This window comes from Talpa occidentalis, unplaced genomic scaffold, assembly GCF_014898055.3.
Source record: "Talpa occidentalis isolate TD23 unplaced genomic scaffold, MPIMG_talOcc4v2.1 talOcc4.2, whole genome shotgun sequence".
In the NCBI taxonomy this organism is placed as follows: Eukaryota; Metazoa; Chordata; class Mammalia; order Eulipotyphla; family Talpidae; genus Talpa; species Talpa occidentalis.
The window spans coordinates 108,291,930-108,308,466 of NW_023602073.1; the positions used below are offsets into that span (position 1 = coordinate 108,291,930).

The following is a 16,537-nucleotide window of genomic DNA, read 5'->3' on the forward strand; positions in this document are numbered from 1 at the left end:
AAATGGTTCTGCCAACAGTTAGGAACAAACTGAAAGGTGTTTTATCGATGAACACTACTGGCAGCTTAGAGATTAAAAAAGTGTCATGGAAAAGCAATAAACAATTACACTTAAAAAAAAATCTACTCTAAGTCTACGTACTAAGCACCACAAGTGTGACAAATGGGAAATGCTATTTAAACTATACCTTAAAATGTACTGTGATGTTCCAAGGAAGAGCTGAACTTGATGCAAGAAGATCAAATAGCAAACCAATTGGATAATGCCTAAAAATGAAAGAGTATATTTTGAGAGAAAATAAATATTTAAAGTTATAACTACAACCTCCAAAATAGATTTCTAGCACATTATCAATTATCAGGGACATTTGGCCACGAATCACAGGAAAGTAACATTTTATATAGTTACTTGCCTGGGCTAACAAGGTATAAACTTGTTTCCAGGCATCAAGTGGTTTTTATTCTAACCATTTCATAGCTGAGGGAAGCCTCAACAGACATAATGGGATCATGCAAAAAGACTTCTTTACCAGCCATGAGCACTGTTAGCTCACAGTAGTATAGCAACTAATTATCTCAGTATTTATATTGGGCAATTAGTTTTTTAAATTTAACTCTATTTTTGAGTTGTACAACAATCTAAAATTTTAGAAAAATATGAGCCCAGAAGAACACCTAAAATAATGGTAATCATTTATTTTGTGGCTATATAGCATATAAATTTCCAGTCTCTTATGTATGCATACATAACTAAATATAGATTAGGATCATCCTTTACAAACTGCCATAAGTTGCTTAATTTACACAACAATATGTCAACATTTTTACAGAGTCACCAAATATTCTTCTGCAACTAATTCAAAAGTTTCTTGAAAAAATTAATTTTGGACTTCTTAATAATATAATATTCCTAATATAATTATTAGTGAACTGCAAAGCAAATTCTTTAACAGTAAACACAGGTTAATAATACAAACCTTGCAGATTTCAAAAGGTAAATCTAATTTAAAGGATCTAAAGTGAGATAGCTTATTTGTGAATCAGAATTAAATCCACTTAAGAAAAGCAAAAAGGATTGCTTGATGTTGCATACAGTCCTATTCTTTCCCATATATTAATGACTTAATCCTATAATTACAGATGTTTATGTCAAAATGATTTTGATAGAAGGATACTAACTCCAAACAAATATGATATCTGAATTAACTGACTTAAAATTGTTTCTGAAACTCTGTTAATATGCAAGAGAATCTATAAAATAAAGCAGAACTGGCAAGAATTAATATAATTAATTTCTCTTATAATACAATTTATTATGTCAAGGATTTCAAAAGTACTAATTTGCTCGACTCCTCTAGAACATATTCTATATATCATTTTGTCAGAAGGTTCCTAACCCACAACACAGAAACCATATAAGCCATAACTATAAGAAAATCATAATATTGCCATTTGGCCGATATGTTGCCACTCCTGCCAATCTAACCTAAATTTAATAAGAAAAGGAAGCGGTGAGGATTTGAACTTGGAATATATCCCAGAAGAAGACCCAATTAGCTAAAGTTTCAATGTATTGCCCTATAAAAATTTACTGCAGCAGAACATTTAGCATTAGATCTACTTTCACATTATTCATTTCTTTCTCTTCCTTAAATTGCTCACTTTTTCCTAAATTTAATTCTCAAAATTAGTAAGATTTGCATTTTTCTTTGCATAAGTTGTTTCTTTACCCATTCATTATATATGCCAATATACACATACACATACTGGCATTTGGTATAGAAGTAAGAGTTATGCTGTGAAACTAGCTAGGATGTTTATTCTCATTCAACATCTGCAGGAGAAAGAAACCAATATTCTAAGATCACATTAAAGGAAACTTCCCCATGCTAGAGAACCATTATCCTACTCCATTAACTGAAATAAATGCACCCTATTCAAAGTTTGCTAAATTTATTACTCATTAGAAACAAGGTTACACTTCACTGAATAAAAGAGTGCAATTCAAATACAAATTGAAGTAATTCATAAATTACAATTTTACTGTACTCTGGCATAAACAAATAATTATAAGATAGTACTATGTATCACAGAATTTTAAGCCTATTCTTATGTATAAAAAAGTGTAAAACTGAGCCTCCCCAGTGGCGCAGCGGGTTGAGCACAGTGCTGTGAAGCTGCACGCAGCCTTTGTAGTGCGGGTTCGATTTCCAGCCGGCCAGGGAGATTGCCACACGGTGGGGCAGACCTCTCCTGTCATGCCCACTACTTCCCTCAGCAGTGCTTTCGGTCTGTCAGCCTATTCTGCTCCCCACTCTGCCTCTGGTGAATTCTTGCACCTGCATGCGCCTCTGGCCTGTACCCCAGTTCTTGTATAAATAAAAAAATAAATCTTAAAAAAAAGTATAAAATTAATCAACGGGATACTTTATGAAATGCTAAGTAAACCACATTTTAAAAACCTACTTCACAGAATGACTTACAATATTCTAGAAAGTCACAACTTCACAAAAATGACTAAACATGAGAGTCTGCATTGTATTTATGATAAAGATGTTGAAAGATATTTTAAAGATTAAAAAAACTACACATTTTCACTAAAGCATTTTTGTTAAAATTTACATTTTACATGTGAAATCACATAGATACAGTTTTAAATTCTGGGTCATTCTATTATGTTTAGATCAACATCAGTACTTGTTTGCTTCCTTGTTATTTTTTTTAATTCTAAAGGTAGCTTCAGCTCCTTACTTTCAGCAACCAACCCTGACAATAAGTCAATTTATACAAAGTAATAATGTCCCATTAGAGACACCTGCTTTTTTTTAATTTAATAGATTTTATTTTATATAATTCTTACATCATTTTTCGTTTTTGCACAACGTATGCATTTTCATTTTGGTTATATTCCTCATACAATTGCACCCCCTCTTATTTTGACCCTAATCTGTCCTTTCCACCCCCCACCATGGTGTGTAGAGACACCTGTTTTATAGTTGACAAAAAAGAAACTTTTTCTAAATTTTGTAGCTGAAGGCCTAAGGTCTAAATGAATATTAGGGTATGCTAATGAAGAATTCATGAGAAGAACACAGTTATTCATCTAATAGAAAATTAACATCCCAATTATGAACAGCTGAGTTATGCTAACAAGAAAACTTTACCCCTTAAAATGCAATGTTAGAGCACCCTCTGCTGACTAAACTACTCAAATCACTTTACAAAAGGTGGCAAACAACACTTTCCACCTCCCACGCATTTTTTAAAAGTCAGAGACAAAAGACCGTAGAAGACAAAGCACTAATCAGCTAAAACCGCTTTGGAATTTCTTCATAAATCAACAATAATAATATATGTTCATTATGTGATAAGCACTGTTCTCAAATATTTTTCAATACTAAAACGGTCAAATTAACACAAACAATTAGAATACACAGAATTAGGGGAAAAGTCAATAATAAACAGAACATCACATGTATGGCAGAAAGAGCCATGAACTAAAATTCTTAAAATCTGTGTCCTACTCATTCACTTGAGCAATTTATTTCATTTTTCTGAGCTTCAGTGTTCTCAACAAAGAGATTAATTTAGATTCATTAATTCATCATATAAACATTTACTTAGTACCTCTTATGTGTTACTGCTTAAGGTACAAAGCCCCTGTACAAGCATCCCATGCAGAATTTTAAAACAATTACAATAATAGTAAGCACGAATAGTAAGAGTATGATGTTGACCATAATTATGAGTGCTCTTGAGCACTTTGTGCTAGGCATTGTCCTAAGCACATTATATGTGTTACCTTATTTAATCCTTGAAATAAACTGGTGGAAGGAAGTACTATTATTATCCTCATTTTACAGATAAGAAAAATAAGACACAGTTTAAATAATTTGCCTGAGGTTATATAGCTTATAAGTGATTGAGCTAGGATCTGAAACTTGGTGTCTTGGCTCCAGAATCAGATTCTTAACCATTACGCTACAATACAAAATGACAATATGACAAGTACACAGGAAGTACACACAGTATAGAGATGGATAAAGGTAGAGATGAATAAAAGAATCATAAAAGTAGAAAGAAGTTAGAAATTTAAAATAAGAGCAAAGAAATACACACAAATAAATGAATCCTTAGAAGGAAGGAAACTAGGAAGAGCAAGAGATTCAGCAAAGAACATCAGCACAGGAGTTCAAGCAGAAAATGTCACCCAACATTCACAAAAACAAATGATTTAGTTCATCTGGAAAGAAATGGCTCAAGGAGGACCTTATCACACGTGCATGTCATAATATAGAGTTGGGCTTTACAATGTAGATTAGAAGTTATTAAGGGGTCCTTAAGAAGGAGAGTTAACAACAACAGATTTGTATTTTAGAAAGATCACTTATGGATCTGGGAAAGATAAACTGAAATTAATAGCATTGGAGGTAGGAAGACAAATCAAGAGGTTACTAAAATGATCACTGTGAGAAATTAGATGGGTCCTCGCCCAGGTTAAACAGAGTGAAAAATTCAAAACACAGAAGGCAGAATCAGAACTTAGGAGCTAGATAATAAAGGAATCAAAAGTGAAGTATGAACCCTAACAAATTTTAAAGAATCAAAATGACAGTGTTTTTGACTACAATAGAATCAAACTAACCATCAGTAATAGGAAGAAAAACCTCAAAACCTTTAAAACAACATATGGAAACTTATGGAAATTGAACATATGGAAATTAAACTGCTCACTTTCAAATAATTCATGGTCAAAGAGAAAGTCTCAAAGGATAATTTCTGAAAACACATTAAATGAATGGCAATAAAAACATAACAAAGGTTATGGAAAGCAGCTAAAGCAGTGCTGAGAGAAATTTATAAACCTACATGTTTACATTAAAGACAAGGTAAGAAAATACAGTTCTGGTGACTGATTGCATAACAATATGAACATAATTAATACAACTAAAATGTATAAAAATGGTTAAGGTGGTAAACATTATATTCTGTATATTTTACCACAATTAAAATTTTTTTAAAGATCTCAAATTAGTAAGTGAAGTTCCTATCTCAAGAAACTAGAAAAAGGGTAAAAGAAACCCAAAGCATACAGAAGAGAAAGAATTTACAGAGAAATCAATGAAATTCAAAATAGAAAAACAGAGAAAAAGCAATGAAACAAAAAAAAAAATCTAGTTGGTTAAAAAAAATTAATAAATTTGATAAACCTCTACCACAGCTGACAAAAACAGAAATCATCACTGTTAACAAAGAATATCGGGGGCTTCCCTGGTGGTGCAAGGGGTTAAGATGCAGCCTCTGCAGCACAAGTTCGATCCCTGGCCAGGGAGCTACCCATATGGCACAGCAGACCTCTCCTGACTCACCCGCTGCTCTCCTCAGGAGTGTATTTCAGTGGATCTGCCTGTTCAGTTCCTGTGAGGCAGGAGAGGTCTGCTGCACCATGAGGGTCACCTCCCTGGCCAGGGATCGAATTCATGCTGCAGTGGCTGCAGACAGTTTCATAGTGCTGTGTCTTAACCCCTTGGCGCCATAAGAGAGCCCCTGAAACTACCTCAATTTAATAAAAAGTATGTATAAAACTCCTCGCTAACAGCACATTTAACCTCGAAAGATTGAATACATTCTCCTATAATCAAGAGCATAAGATGTCCTCATTCTCACTGCTCTAATTCAACACAGTTCTAGCCAGTGCAATAAGGTAAGGAAAACAAAAGACCTACAGATTATAAAGGAAGAAAGAAAAAAAATTTTCATTTGCAGATAAAGTGATTGTTCACCTAGAAAATCCCCAAAACACTTCTAAAGTTCGGCAAGGTTAAGGAAACAAAATTTAATCACATTCTACAAGCTAACAACAAACACATAGAAACAGAAGTTATTTTTTTTTCTCTTCCAAAATAAATACGGCTTGGGCCTCTCTGGTGGCTCAAGGGGTTAAGCACCACACTATGAAGCAATCCACAGCCTCTGCAGCCTCTGCAGCACGAGTTCAATCCCCGGCCAGCCAGGGAGCAACCCACACGGCACAGCAAACCTCTCCTGTCTCGCCCGCTGCTCTCCTCAGCAGTATATTTCAGTAGATCTGCCTGTTCTGCTCACCACTCTTTGGTGAATCTTCTCACCTCCCACAACTCTGGCCTACACCCCAGCTCTTGTGTGTATAAATAAATAAAAATATTTAAAAAAAAATAAATTAAATAAATATGGCTTGGCAAGCGTCTACACCAAGAATTGTATTTGTGGTAGCTTTATTTCTTAATGGCTCCGAAATGAAAACAAGTCAATGTACTTCTACTGATAAATGTACAAACTATTTGTGGCATAACTATACAATGGAATAGGACTCAGTCATAAAAAGGAACCACTGATACAAGCAACAACAAAGGCGAATCTCAAAATACTAAGTAAAGTGAAAGAAGCCAGACACATAAGGCTATATACTACATTTATATGGCGTCTGAAAAAGATAAAACTACATGCACAGAAATTAGTGACTGCCAAGGACTGTAATTAGGAAGATAGGATAAGAGTGCAAGAGAACTTTGCCGGGTAATAGAAATTATCTTTTATTTTGATCATGGCAGCAGTAACACAACTGTATACAACTGTCAAAATGCATTAAACTCTACTCCAAACAACAGACAAATTTTACTTAATCGTAAATTATATGTCTGGGATTATTATTCCCTTGTCAGTCTATCAGATACACAAAAGAATAAAGAGAAAAACTGACTATAATGAGAAAACACAATATGCTTTAAGACTAGGCCATTACCTATTTCTAATATTATTTAAGAATAGTTAAGTATTTAAGAATGCTATTATTAGTTACTGCTAATTTGAATTTATACACTATTTCTTAAAAAGTTTAAAACCAAAGCATTTATTTGGGGAAAAACACAGCTGCTATCCTCTTACTCCAGGTTGAACCAAAAGGAACAGAAAGTCACATTTTTCTCATTTGACTATGATTTATCTGGAACTGGTTTTCTTTTTTTAGCATTTAGAACTGTTACCTTTCATGAAGAAGCAAACTCAAGTAACTAAAGTGGAAGACAGAATCAGTAACAGAATTATAGAAGGAGAAAATACATCATTTTATGTTCTTTTTTTAATAAGTTCTTTAAACTGGTTTCATTTCCTTACTTGAATTTACTTAACATTTCAAAGAATTAAGTATAAAAAAGATATTATTATGGACCAAAACATTATTAAAATGGACCCAAACATTATTGACTAATATCATATGTAGACTATAAACCTACAGAACACGAATCATATCAAGTACCAAAAAAGAGCAAATAAATGCTCTTCTACTTTTAAAGACACTTGTTTAGTCCCAAAAGTCCACATTCACTAAAGTTTCAGTGGTACCTAAGCTTCTTCTATACTACTATCCTACTCCCTATGAAGCACACTGCTTAAATGCCAGGTAGATATTAATAGTATATTTCCAGGAAGACAATTTTTTTAACCTAGGATAATATCGCTATTATTGGGGGGGAGAGGGAACAGTTCCCAGAGGACCCGGATTCCATTCATTCCTCAAATATACTGGATTATCTAACCACACTAAAAGAACAGTTGAATCAAAAGTCACTAAATACAACAGGCTTACAGCATGACATAACATGGAACAGCACACACAGAAATTTACCACCCCAAAAACTACACTGAAGGTAAGTGAACATAACTACGTTCACATGGCACTCTACAAGGGCTTTCAGATGTGGCAACTACTGGCAAAAGAGGAAGATGACATATTTAAGCCAAAATCATGTCTCTGCAGTAACAGGAAAAATGAAACCAAACATTATTGACTAATGACACATATAAAATATAAACCTATAGAATACAAATCATATCAAATACAAAAATAACCACCATGTGAGTCTGATTAGAACAGCAGCTGATAGATGATTTTGCAACCATTCACTATAAAACCTAAATTGAGAATTCTCATCTCTTCCAAAGTTGCTTAATTGGAGATGGACATACACATACACCACCACCACCAACAACCCCCCCGCAACTTGTTATTATCACCACTAGAGGGAGTGCTACTGGCACTGGTGGGTTACCAGAGTTACTGCTAAAACTCCTACCGGGCAGCCTTCCCACAACAAAGAATTATCCTGGGTCAAAATGTCAAGAGGGTCCCTTGTGGAGAATCTCTGCTTTCTGGTGATAAAGCTGAAAAATCCTGCTTCAGTTGTAGAAATTCTTATGATGATGTGAAATTAATACACATAAAGCAATACAATTTCAACATCCAGTTATCAAAACATCCAGACTGTCAAAAACATAGACTGTCAACATCCAGACTGTCAAAAACATAGATATATCCTAGTACTACTCACCCACAACCTTTCCCCCTCTTTCCTTCCCTCTACTTTCCTGATCTTGCTCCTCTTATATGTCTTTTAAGTCACTTTTCCCATTCCAAAACCTCCAATTCTTCTGAGAAATGAAAAGAAACAAAAAACATTGACTTATCCATGCTGTCTGAGGTCTAGAACTATTCAAGATTCATAGTAAGTCTGATATATGATCATGAAGCTCATATTCTGTTTTAATTAAAATTGAATGCTACATAAAGAAATCTGTCATCCCTTCCAAGAAGCTCCTCAAAAGGTGAGAGACATGATCCAAATGCAATACAAAATAGCACCTGTGTGCTTCTAAACCATTATGAAAAATCTACTCACTCTTGGGAATTCATCAGCACAAAGTAAAATCCAAAAGCTCACTTCTGGTTTCTCAGAAATTCTTGCATGCTAGTCAACTGAACTTAACACCTACTAGTTTTCTTTTTAAAACTTCATTTTAATAGTCCCAGATCCAAAGAGTAAGTCCATCTTTAACCTATTTAAATTTTGGATACGTCCTTTAAATCTTGACTTATTTGTATCATTTCATTTAATTATAACCATATGGCAGCACATCAACACCTATATACCAGCATTCCTTGAACCATTTTTTAGTCTTCTCATTTCTTTCTTTCATAAAATAGCTTTGGAAGCACAGTTAACAAAATTCCTAGTATAGAAGAAACGTAAATACATACACACACACACACACACACACACACACACACACAAATCCAGATTTACTATATATTGTCAATACATTTCTTAAAAATAAATATCAAAGTGACTTTTTATATCAAAAGGAAATCAATACATTTTAAATACTAAACCAAGGCTAAACAAGATGTGCTTATGATACAGTGGTCAACTAAATGTGTTAATCAGTTTGAAAGATGCCATATACATAATTACCATTTTTCATAAGCATTTTAGAGACAGAAACAAAACTGAATAGTGTGATTCATATGTGAGCTATAAACATAGCTGTAAAAAAATCTGGGTACTAAATATACAATTACTTTGCGATATAAAAATCTATTGCTGAAAACACACAAATTTGTTGAGTTTTTTCATGCATCCAAATAGAAGGCAGAAATAATTTCAATAAAATATTCTAACAATGCTTTAAAAATAATTAGTCACTATATGAATGAGACTAGTAATTTTTTTTAAAGAACTTTTTAAGCTTCAGGTCACTATACTTCCTTAAAGCTAGCATATACTCAATGCATAGTAGCAGAAATATTCACTCACCATTTCAGTGGTGTGCCTTCATATTCAAACCATATCTCACTAATGTCTTCTTGTCTCATAACCTTCTGAAAGTGTTTTTTCACTTTGTCAGTTACCAACGTCAAATAACTTACTCTTGGCAAAAGCAACTGAAATGAAAAATTTTAAAACCATATTTATTTACTATTTTTTCAAAAAAGAAAAAATATATATATACACACTATAAAGCTTTCTGAATTTTAAGGGAAAAGTCATCTTCTTGCATTAATTTGAATTTTCAATACACAGACAATTGATGTCTACAGAAAATCAAAGTGAAAAAGTTAGGACATATTAAAATTACTTAAGGGGTCATTAATTTAAGTACAGCTATGGCATAAATGCCCAGAATAAACAATAAAAATCTATGTATAAACTTTTTATAATGCTTTTCTGCAAATAAACAAGCAATATAATCAGATGTCGTACTATTTAGGATACTTACTAGTTCTATCAAATTTAACTTAAAAATTAAAATGATTTTTCTGCGTTAAACTGTTCTGAGAAACTTAATTCTAATGTATACTTTGACTTATTAATCAGGATTTCTCAACTGCCATCACAGATTTATAATCTATTACATATTAGACTAGCTGCAAGGAAGAACACTAAGACAAAGATGTATCTTCCCTCTTCTTTACGAAGCTAAAATAATACTCAGACAAATTTCTTATGGAATTATTTCATGGTGGCAACAGAAGGCCTTTAAAGGTCAAATAGAGGGCCTCCCTGGTGGCGCAGCGGTTGAGCGCTGGGTTGTGAAGCTGCCCGCAGCCTCTGCAGCTCCGGTTCGATCCCTGGCTGCTCCCCGGCCACCGGAGGAGGGTCCCGCATGGCGCGTAGACCTCTCCTGCCGCCCACTGCTCCCCTCAGCAGTGTACTTCAGTCCTTCTGCCTGCTCTGCTCCCCGTCTGGCTCTGGTGAATTCTCTCACCCTCCGCGCTTCTGACTGTACCCAGTGCTTGTATAAATAAATAAATAAATAAATAAGCAAATGAATAAATCTTTAAAAAAAAAAAAAAATAAAGGTCAAATAGAAAACTTAATTTAATAAATAATAGTGGTCTACCACAAAGTCATGACTAAAAGGATGGCCTTATGATAAACAGTAATATTGAGGAACATTCTAGCAACTGCACACAAAAGACTGAAAGAAGACAAGAAAGATTATAGACAGGAAATCTGTTAAGGATATATTATACAGGAGATGAAGATGAATGATTGAAACAGCAAGGAAGGTCTGAAAATCTGAACAGATTTTGGTTATTACTAGGAAGAAATCAAAGCAAGAGCTAAGTCAAAGATTGACTTTTTAAACTGCACAATTAAATTTTTAAACTGCAATAAAGCATAAGCTTAAGATATAATGCTGGTAGACTGATGACTGTGTCACTGTCATTCACCTTACTCAATTTTGTCCTTATGAAGGCTGGATCTACTTGCACTTTGAAGATGGAAAAGTCAGCACGGAATGCTGGGCTAGGTAAAGACTCAACTGGGATAACAAGAAGGCCAGCATTGTTTTTCCCTCTGGAAAGGTTCTCAGGAAAATTAAGAGCATTTTGAAAAATTGGGAAGGATGTATATAAAGAATCCACAAGTAGATACAAGGAGGAGATTTGCAAAAATTCATTTTTTTCATTTTGCAGTAGATAGACTAATTTCTTGTTTTCCTAAGCTGCTTTCTCCTTTAGCTCATAAAATTGTTTCCTCTCTTTCTGCAAAATGATTCAAGGTTATGTATTTTGATCAGTAAATCAATTAGAGTTACTGGTTTGGAAAATACACAAAGAGAAATAGTTTGTTTAAGGAACAAGATAACAGGTCCCAGTAGCCAAGAGAATATAACAATGGTCCCAGGGGCTATAGAGTACATGGGTGTGGGCGGTTGTTGGTATGTCCCAATATGGAACAGAGGTTACTAATACTATGAGCACAATAATATGACAGTATTGTGGATTCAACAGAATATAAATTCCTCTTTTACAAGAAACAATCAGAATATGATTAGGGAAGAAAAAAAGGGAAACTAATACTACAGATAAGGAAAAGCACTAGTTATTTTATGGGGAAGCACTTATTATATACAAAATAAGCCAAAATCACATTCTATTAAATAGATGGCACAGAAAAGATTCACTAGAGTCAGAAATGACAGAATCAAACACAGATGTGACATGAACAGTTTCTAAGAAATTAAAACAGCAAGGTGAATTGGCCATTTTTTAAAAAAGAAGTAAAATTTATAAGTCTATTAAATTTTCTATTGGTAAGTCTAGAACTTTAAGATGCCTGTTGAGCATCTATTCTATAGAGAATAATATTAATCTATGTAGATGGTAAGAAGGAAGGTACATCAGGACTAACAAGCATGGTTATCAGCTCCTGACTGAGAATGCTGTATTTAATACATGGCCAGGGTTCAAAATTTCTAAATAATTCACAAATGATTTTCAGGAAACAAAAATTTCTTTACAACAAGAAATGGGGAACATTAAAATATAAGCTTCATTAAGACAGGGGTTTTGTTACACTATTCACTGCTATAATCCCAAAGCCCAAAATAGTGTCTGCTTGGTAGAAGTACACAATTTGCTAAAGAAATCAGATTCCAAAAGTTAAGTGGGACAAAAAATAGAAAACAATAATCTTAAAAGTATGTCCCAACAGAATCCACACTGCAACGTAGTTGGAATCTTCCTTCAAACTGGCCTGTGAGTATAATCTGTAACTAATATAAATATCTACTATAACACTAAGAAATAACTCTGATTTAAAATTGACTATATGAGAGTAAGTACAAATACAATTTATCTAGTATTTAAACAGACAAAAATGAAAAGAAAATGGCAGCCAAAGACATCACCCCACCTTCTATGTCCACATTTGTATCATTCATTTTTTTTCTTAGGTATATCTCGTGTGAGTGTGTGTGTGTGTGTGTGTGTGTGTGTGTGTGTGTGTGTGTGTGTGTGTGAGAGAGAGAGAGAGAAATACATTCACACTGCACTGCTCTGCAACTACCCCTATGATCTCTCTACAAAACTTTTTCATCATCCCAAATTCAAATTTTGTACCCATTACACAGTCTCTTCTTCCCCAGATTCTTGGTAATCACTATGCATTTAACTATTCTAGGAATCTCATGTAAGCAGAATCATAAAATATTTGTCCCTTTGGATCTAGTTAATTTCAATTTGCTTAATGTCTTCTAAGTTCTTTAGTTCTTTTAACATGAAGAAGATTCCCCTTCTGAGGAGAGAGACTGTCAGTTACATGTAATCTATCCTCTTATTCTTCCTATTACAATGCAAGTATCTAGTGAATGTGATACAGTGAGTCACTATTTTCTCCACAGCTTATAAGGAATATATGTTTTACACAACTGTATACTTATGTTTCTGAAAAAGGTGCTTACAATTTTACTTATTTATGCCAAATCCTATTTTATCCAATATTTTCAAACTGCAGATTTACTTTTCTAGAACAAAAAGAGGATTGAAATATACAGAATTCAGATCCATTCAATGTGTGAGGAGCCTAACACAGGCAATGAGGATAGAACACTGAATATGACAGACTTCTTCCTCTCAAGGACTTTACAATCTAGGGAGGAAGACAGATTCTAAAAGAAAAGTTACAAATATGATAAATGGTAAGAAGGAAGTAAAAAAGTACTATCAGAGCAAGTAGCAAAGGCATTTAAGTGAATATAGGAGCTCCAGGAGGCCTTGACAGTCTTTTTTCTTTCAGGCAGGAATCAAAAAGGGCAGGAGTGAACCAAACATGGGTGACTGTGAGTGTTTGGATGTGAGTAGGGTGGGAAATACTGGTGTTCATTCTAGACAGAGTAAACTGCTGGAAGGGATGGAGTAAACACAAAGACAAAGAAGTTGAATAGGACAGAGCAGTGCTGAAGAATCAAAAGACCAAAGCACGGAGAATCTTATAAATTTCATTGAGGAACCTAAAGACGATGAAAAGCCATTCAAGGTTTTAAGGTTTTAAGTAGGCAGGTGACAAGATGAGATATGTTTTGAAAAGATTATTCCAAGTGCAGGCTGGAAAACTAAGAGGGCAAGATCGAAGCCAAGGAAACTGGGTTAGTATGATGAAATCCACCAGTTTTTAAATGGTTGTCTGAACTAGGATACAGCAGTGGCTATGAAAAGAATCACCTAAGTTCAAGAGATATTTGAGATGTAAAGTCAGATGGACTAAGATACTGACTAAATATCAAGGATATGGGAGAGAGAAGCATCAAAGAATGAGTCTCATCTTAATGGGACTCTCATGGTAAGAATAATTAATTAGCCAGATGATAGATCTACTTGTCAAAATAGGAAGGGAATATGGCAGAAGACCAACTCCACCTGGGAGTTAAGATGAAGAGCCCAGTTTCAGATAAATTAGTTGGCATTCCTTCTAGACATCCAAGTGAGAATATTCATCAGATATATAGATCTGGAGCTCAGAAGAAAATCTTAGGAGTTGTTGAGATACAGATGCTCAACAAAGCCCTAAAGATGGATAAGAACTCTGGGGCAGGGGAAGGTTAAGAGAAAATAAAAGGCAAAGTCCCAAGGAATGCCTATATTGAGGAACAAGCAAAGGCTAGAGATCTGGGACAGGAGAGCACACTGTGCACCCACCCCCCCCAAAAAACAACCAGAAAGGTACAAACAAAACCAGCAACACAAGGCACTATAAGACCAAGAAAGGAGAGTGCCATAAAATGGAGAAAACCGCCAACACTATCAAATACTGCTAAGAAATCACATGAAAATTCAAAAACAGATGACAGGTCTGGGAAAAAAGACGTCATTACTGATTGTGCCAAGAACAGTTTTATTGGAGTAGTATGTATTATAGCAAAATAAGTGGTGAAAGCTGGGAAGAAGTCAATGAGTATAGACAAGCTTTATAAGAAATCTGGCTGTAAAGGAAAAACAAGAGTAGAAAGAGAGATGGGAGAACTCTTTTAGAATAGGAAGAATGTAAAAAAACATTAATGCTGAAAAGGAGTCAGTAAATAGAAAGAGGTTGAAAGTAAAAGAAAGAAAGCAGGGTGGGGTGAAACAACCAGCTTCTTGAGAAGTCAGAAGTTGGGGTTCAGAACAGACAGAGGCTTGGGTCTTACTTAAGAGGAAAGATCTCCCACTAAAACATATGAGAGTACATGTGTGGATAGATGAAAGTGGGTTTTTCAGACTTGGTAACAAAGTTAAGGAAGATCCTAGCACACTGTTTCTATTTCCTTTGTGAAGTAGGAAGTGAGGTCACCTGTGAAGAGAGAAAGTTGATGTCAGAGCTCAGAGATATGGTCGTAGTGGAGAAAAACTAAAGAAACATAAAAGGACAAGTGGGTATGTTTAGGGTCTACTCAGACTGATGACCATCTATATGATGGTGCAAAATTGGTAACAAGCTGCAAAATATGCATGAAAATTAGGATGTACATTTTTATATTGGAAAATCTAAATGAAAAGCAAAAGTTTAATAAATATAATGGAAAGAATAAAAACTGTAAAATTGCCTAGTTTTTAGCAAATTTCCTTCTTAATATCCCTGCAAAAGAAGACATCATTCTCAAAGGATAAACATACAAGATACAGGTTGAAAGCAGCTTTATGGAGTGGCAACAAATTAAAATGCAGAAACAAGCATTTTATTAACATTAATATGCTTTTTCTTTTTTTTTTTTAAGATTTATTTATTATTTATACAAGCACTGGGTATAGTCAGAAGCACGGGAGGATGAGAGAATCCACCAGAGCCAGAGGGGAGAGCAGAGCAGGCAGAATGACGAAGTACACTGCTGAGGGGAGCAGTGGGCGACAGGAGAGGTCTGCGCGCCATGTGGGACCCTCGCCCGGAGGCCGGGGATTGAACCGGCGCTGCAGAGGCTGCAGGCAGTGTTGCAACCCAGCGCTCAACTGCTGCGCCACCGGGGAGGCCCTAATATGCTTTTTCAATGAAAACAGAAAATTCCAGAGACTCTTTAAATATTTACTATGAATTTGATATGAGTGTGTATTTCAAAAATGTAGCTGTAAGAAATAATCAATAAGCATTATAAAAAGTAAACTATCAGTACATTTCCATGTATCTCCACCTCATATGGATAGATTCTTCAGGTCACAGAAACAATGCTGTTATGTCACCTCGCCTGAGTTTTGAGAATATGAAAGAAAAAGGTCTACTGGTTCCAGTTATGATATTTTAACCTCATCTCAGAGTCTTTGAAGCATTATAACTATAACTATTACAAACCAGAGCAATTAAAAATACTTTGAAGATTAATCTATAAGCAAGATAGATGAGATTTAAAGCTGGCAATAAAACTATTACCTATAATTCTAAGGCTAATCAATGTAAAGTTTTTTCATATTCTTTCTGTATCAACTTATACTTAAAAATATATGTATTTAAAGAGTAAAATCTGGATTATGTTCCATGGTTTTAAACCCTTGCTTTTTAATATTTATTATATATCTATCATCCAATACTCTTCAAAAGCACAACCATAATGACTACGTAATAATTTCTTCTTGGGGAGGATTTATAGCAATTCAAGAAAAAAAATGACCTATTAGACAAAACAATCCTCTTCCTCCTACAGTTTTCCCAATACTTTCTGTCATTTTCACCTGATCGCACAAGTCTTTCCATATTAAAGAGTTTCATATATTTAAAAAGGAAACATTATATTCTTTACTTAGATGTTTTTAACTACAGGAAGTCTGTCAAATATCATATTCTGAATTAAAAGTAAACAAACTTCAATCATATTTTTGTTTTTCCACTTTTGCCAACTAGACACATCTCCTTTTTTAGATATTGTTTAAAAGTTACCAAGGTTAAATGTTTTAATTAAAATAACAAAAAATA

The 16,537-nt window shown here is 34.3% G+C and overlaps 1 protein-coding gene across 5 annotated transcripts in view; it reads right to left on the reverse strand.

Annotated features, from left to right (window-relative positions):
* ATG5 (autophagy related 5) overlaps positions 1–16,537 on the reverse strand; it is a 207,343-nt gene that overhangs the window by 181,003 nt on the left and 9,803 nt on the right. For all 5 annotated transcript variants that reach the window (XM_054699069.1, XM_054699071.1, XM_054699068.1 and 2 more), the window contains exons 3-4: positions 9,629–9,756; positions 188–266 (exon numbers count right to left, since the gene is read on the reverse strand). In XM_054699069.1, the coding sequence (XP_054555044.1) occupies positions 188–266; positions 9,629–9,756 (207 nt within the window). The remainder of the gene's footprint in view (positions 1–187; positions 267–9,628; positions 9,757–16,537) is intronic.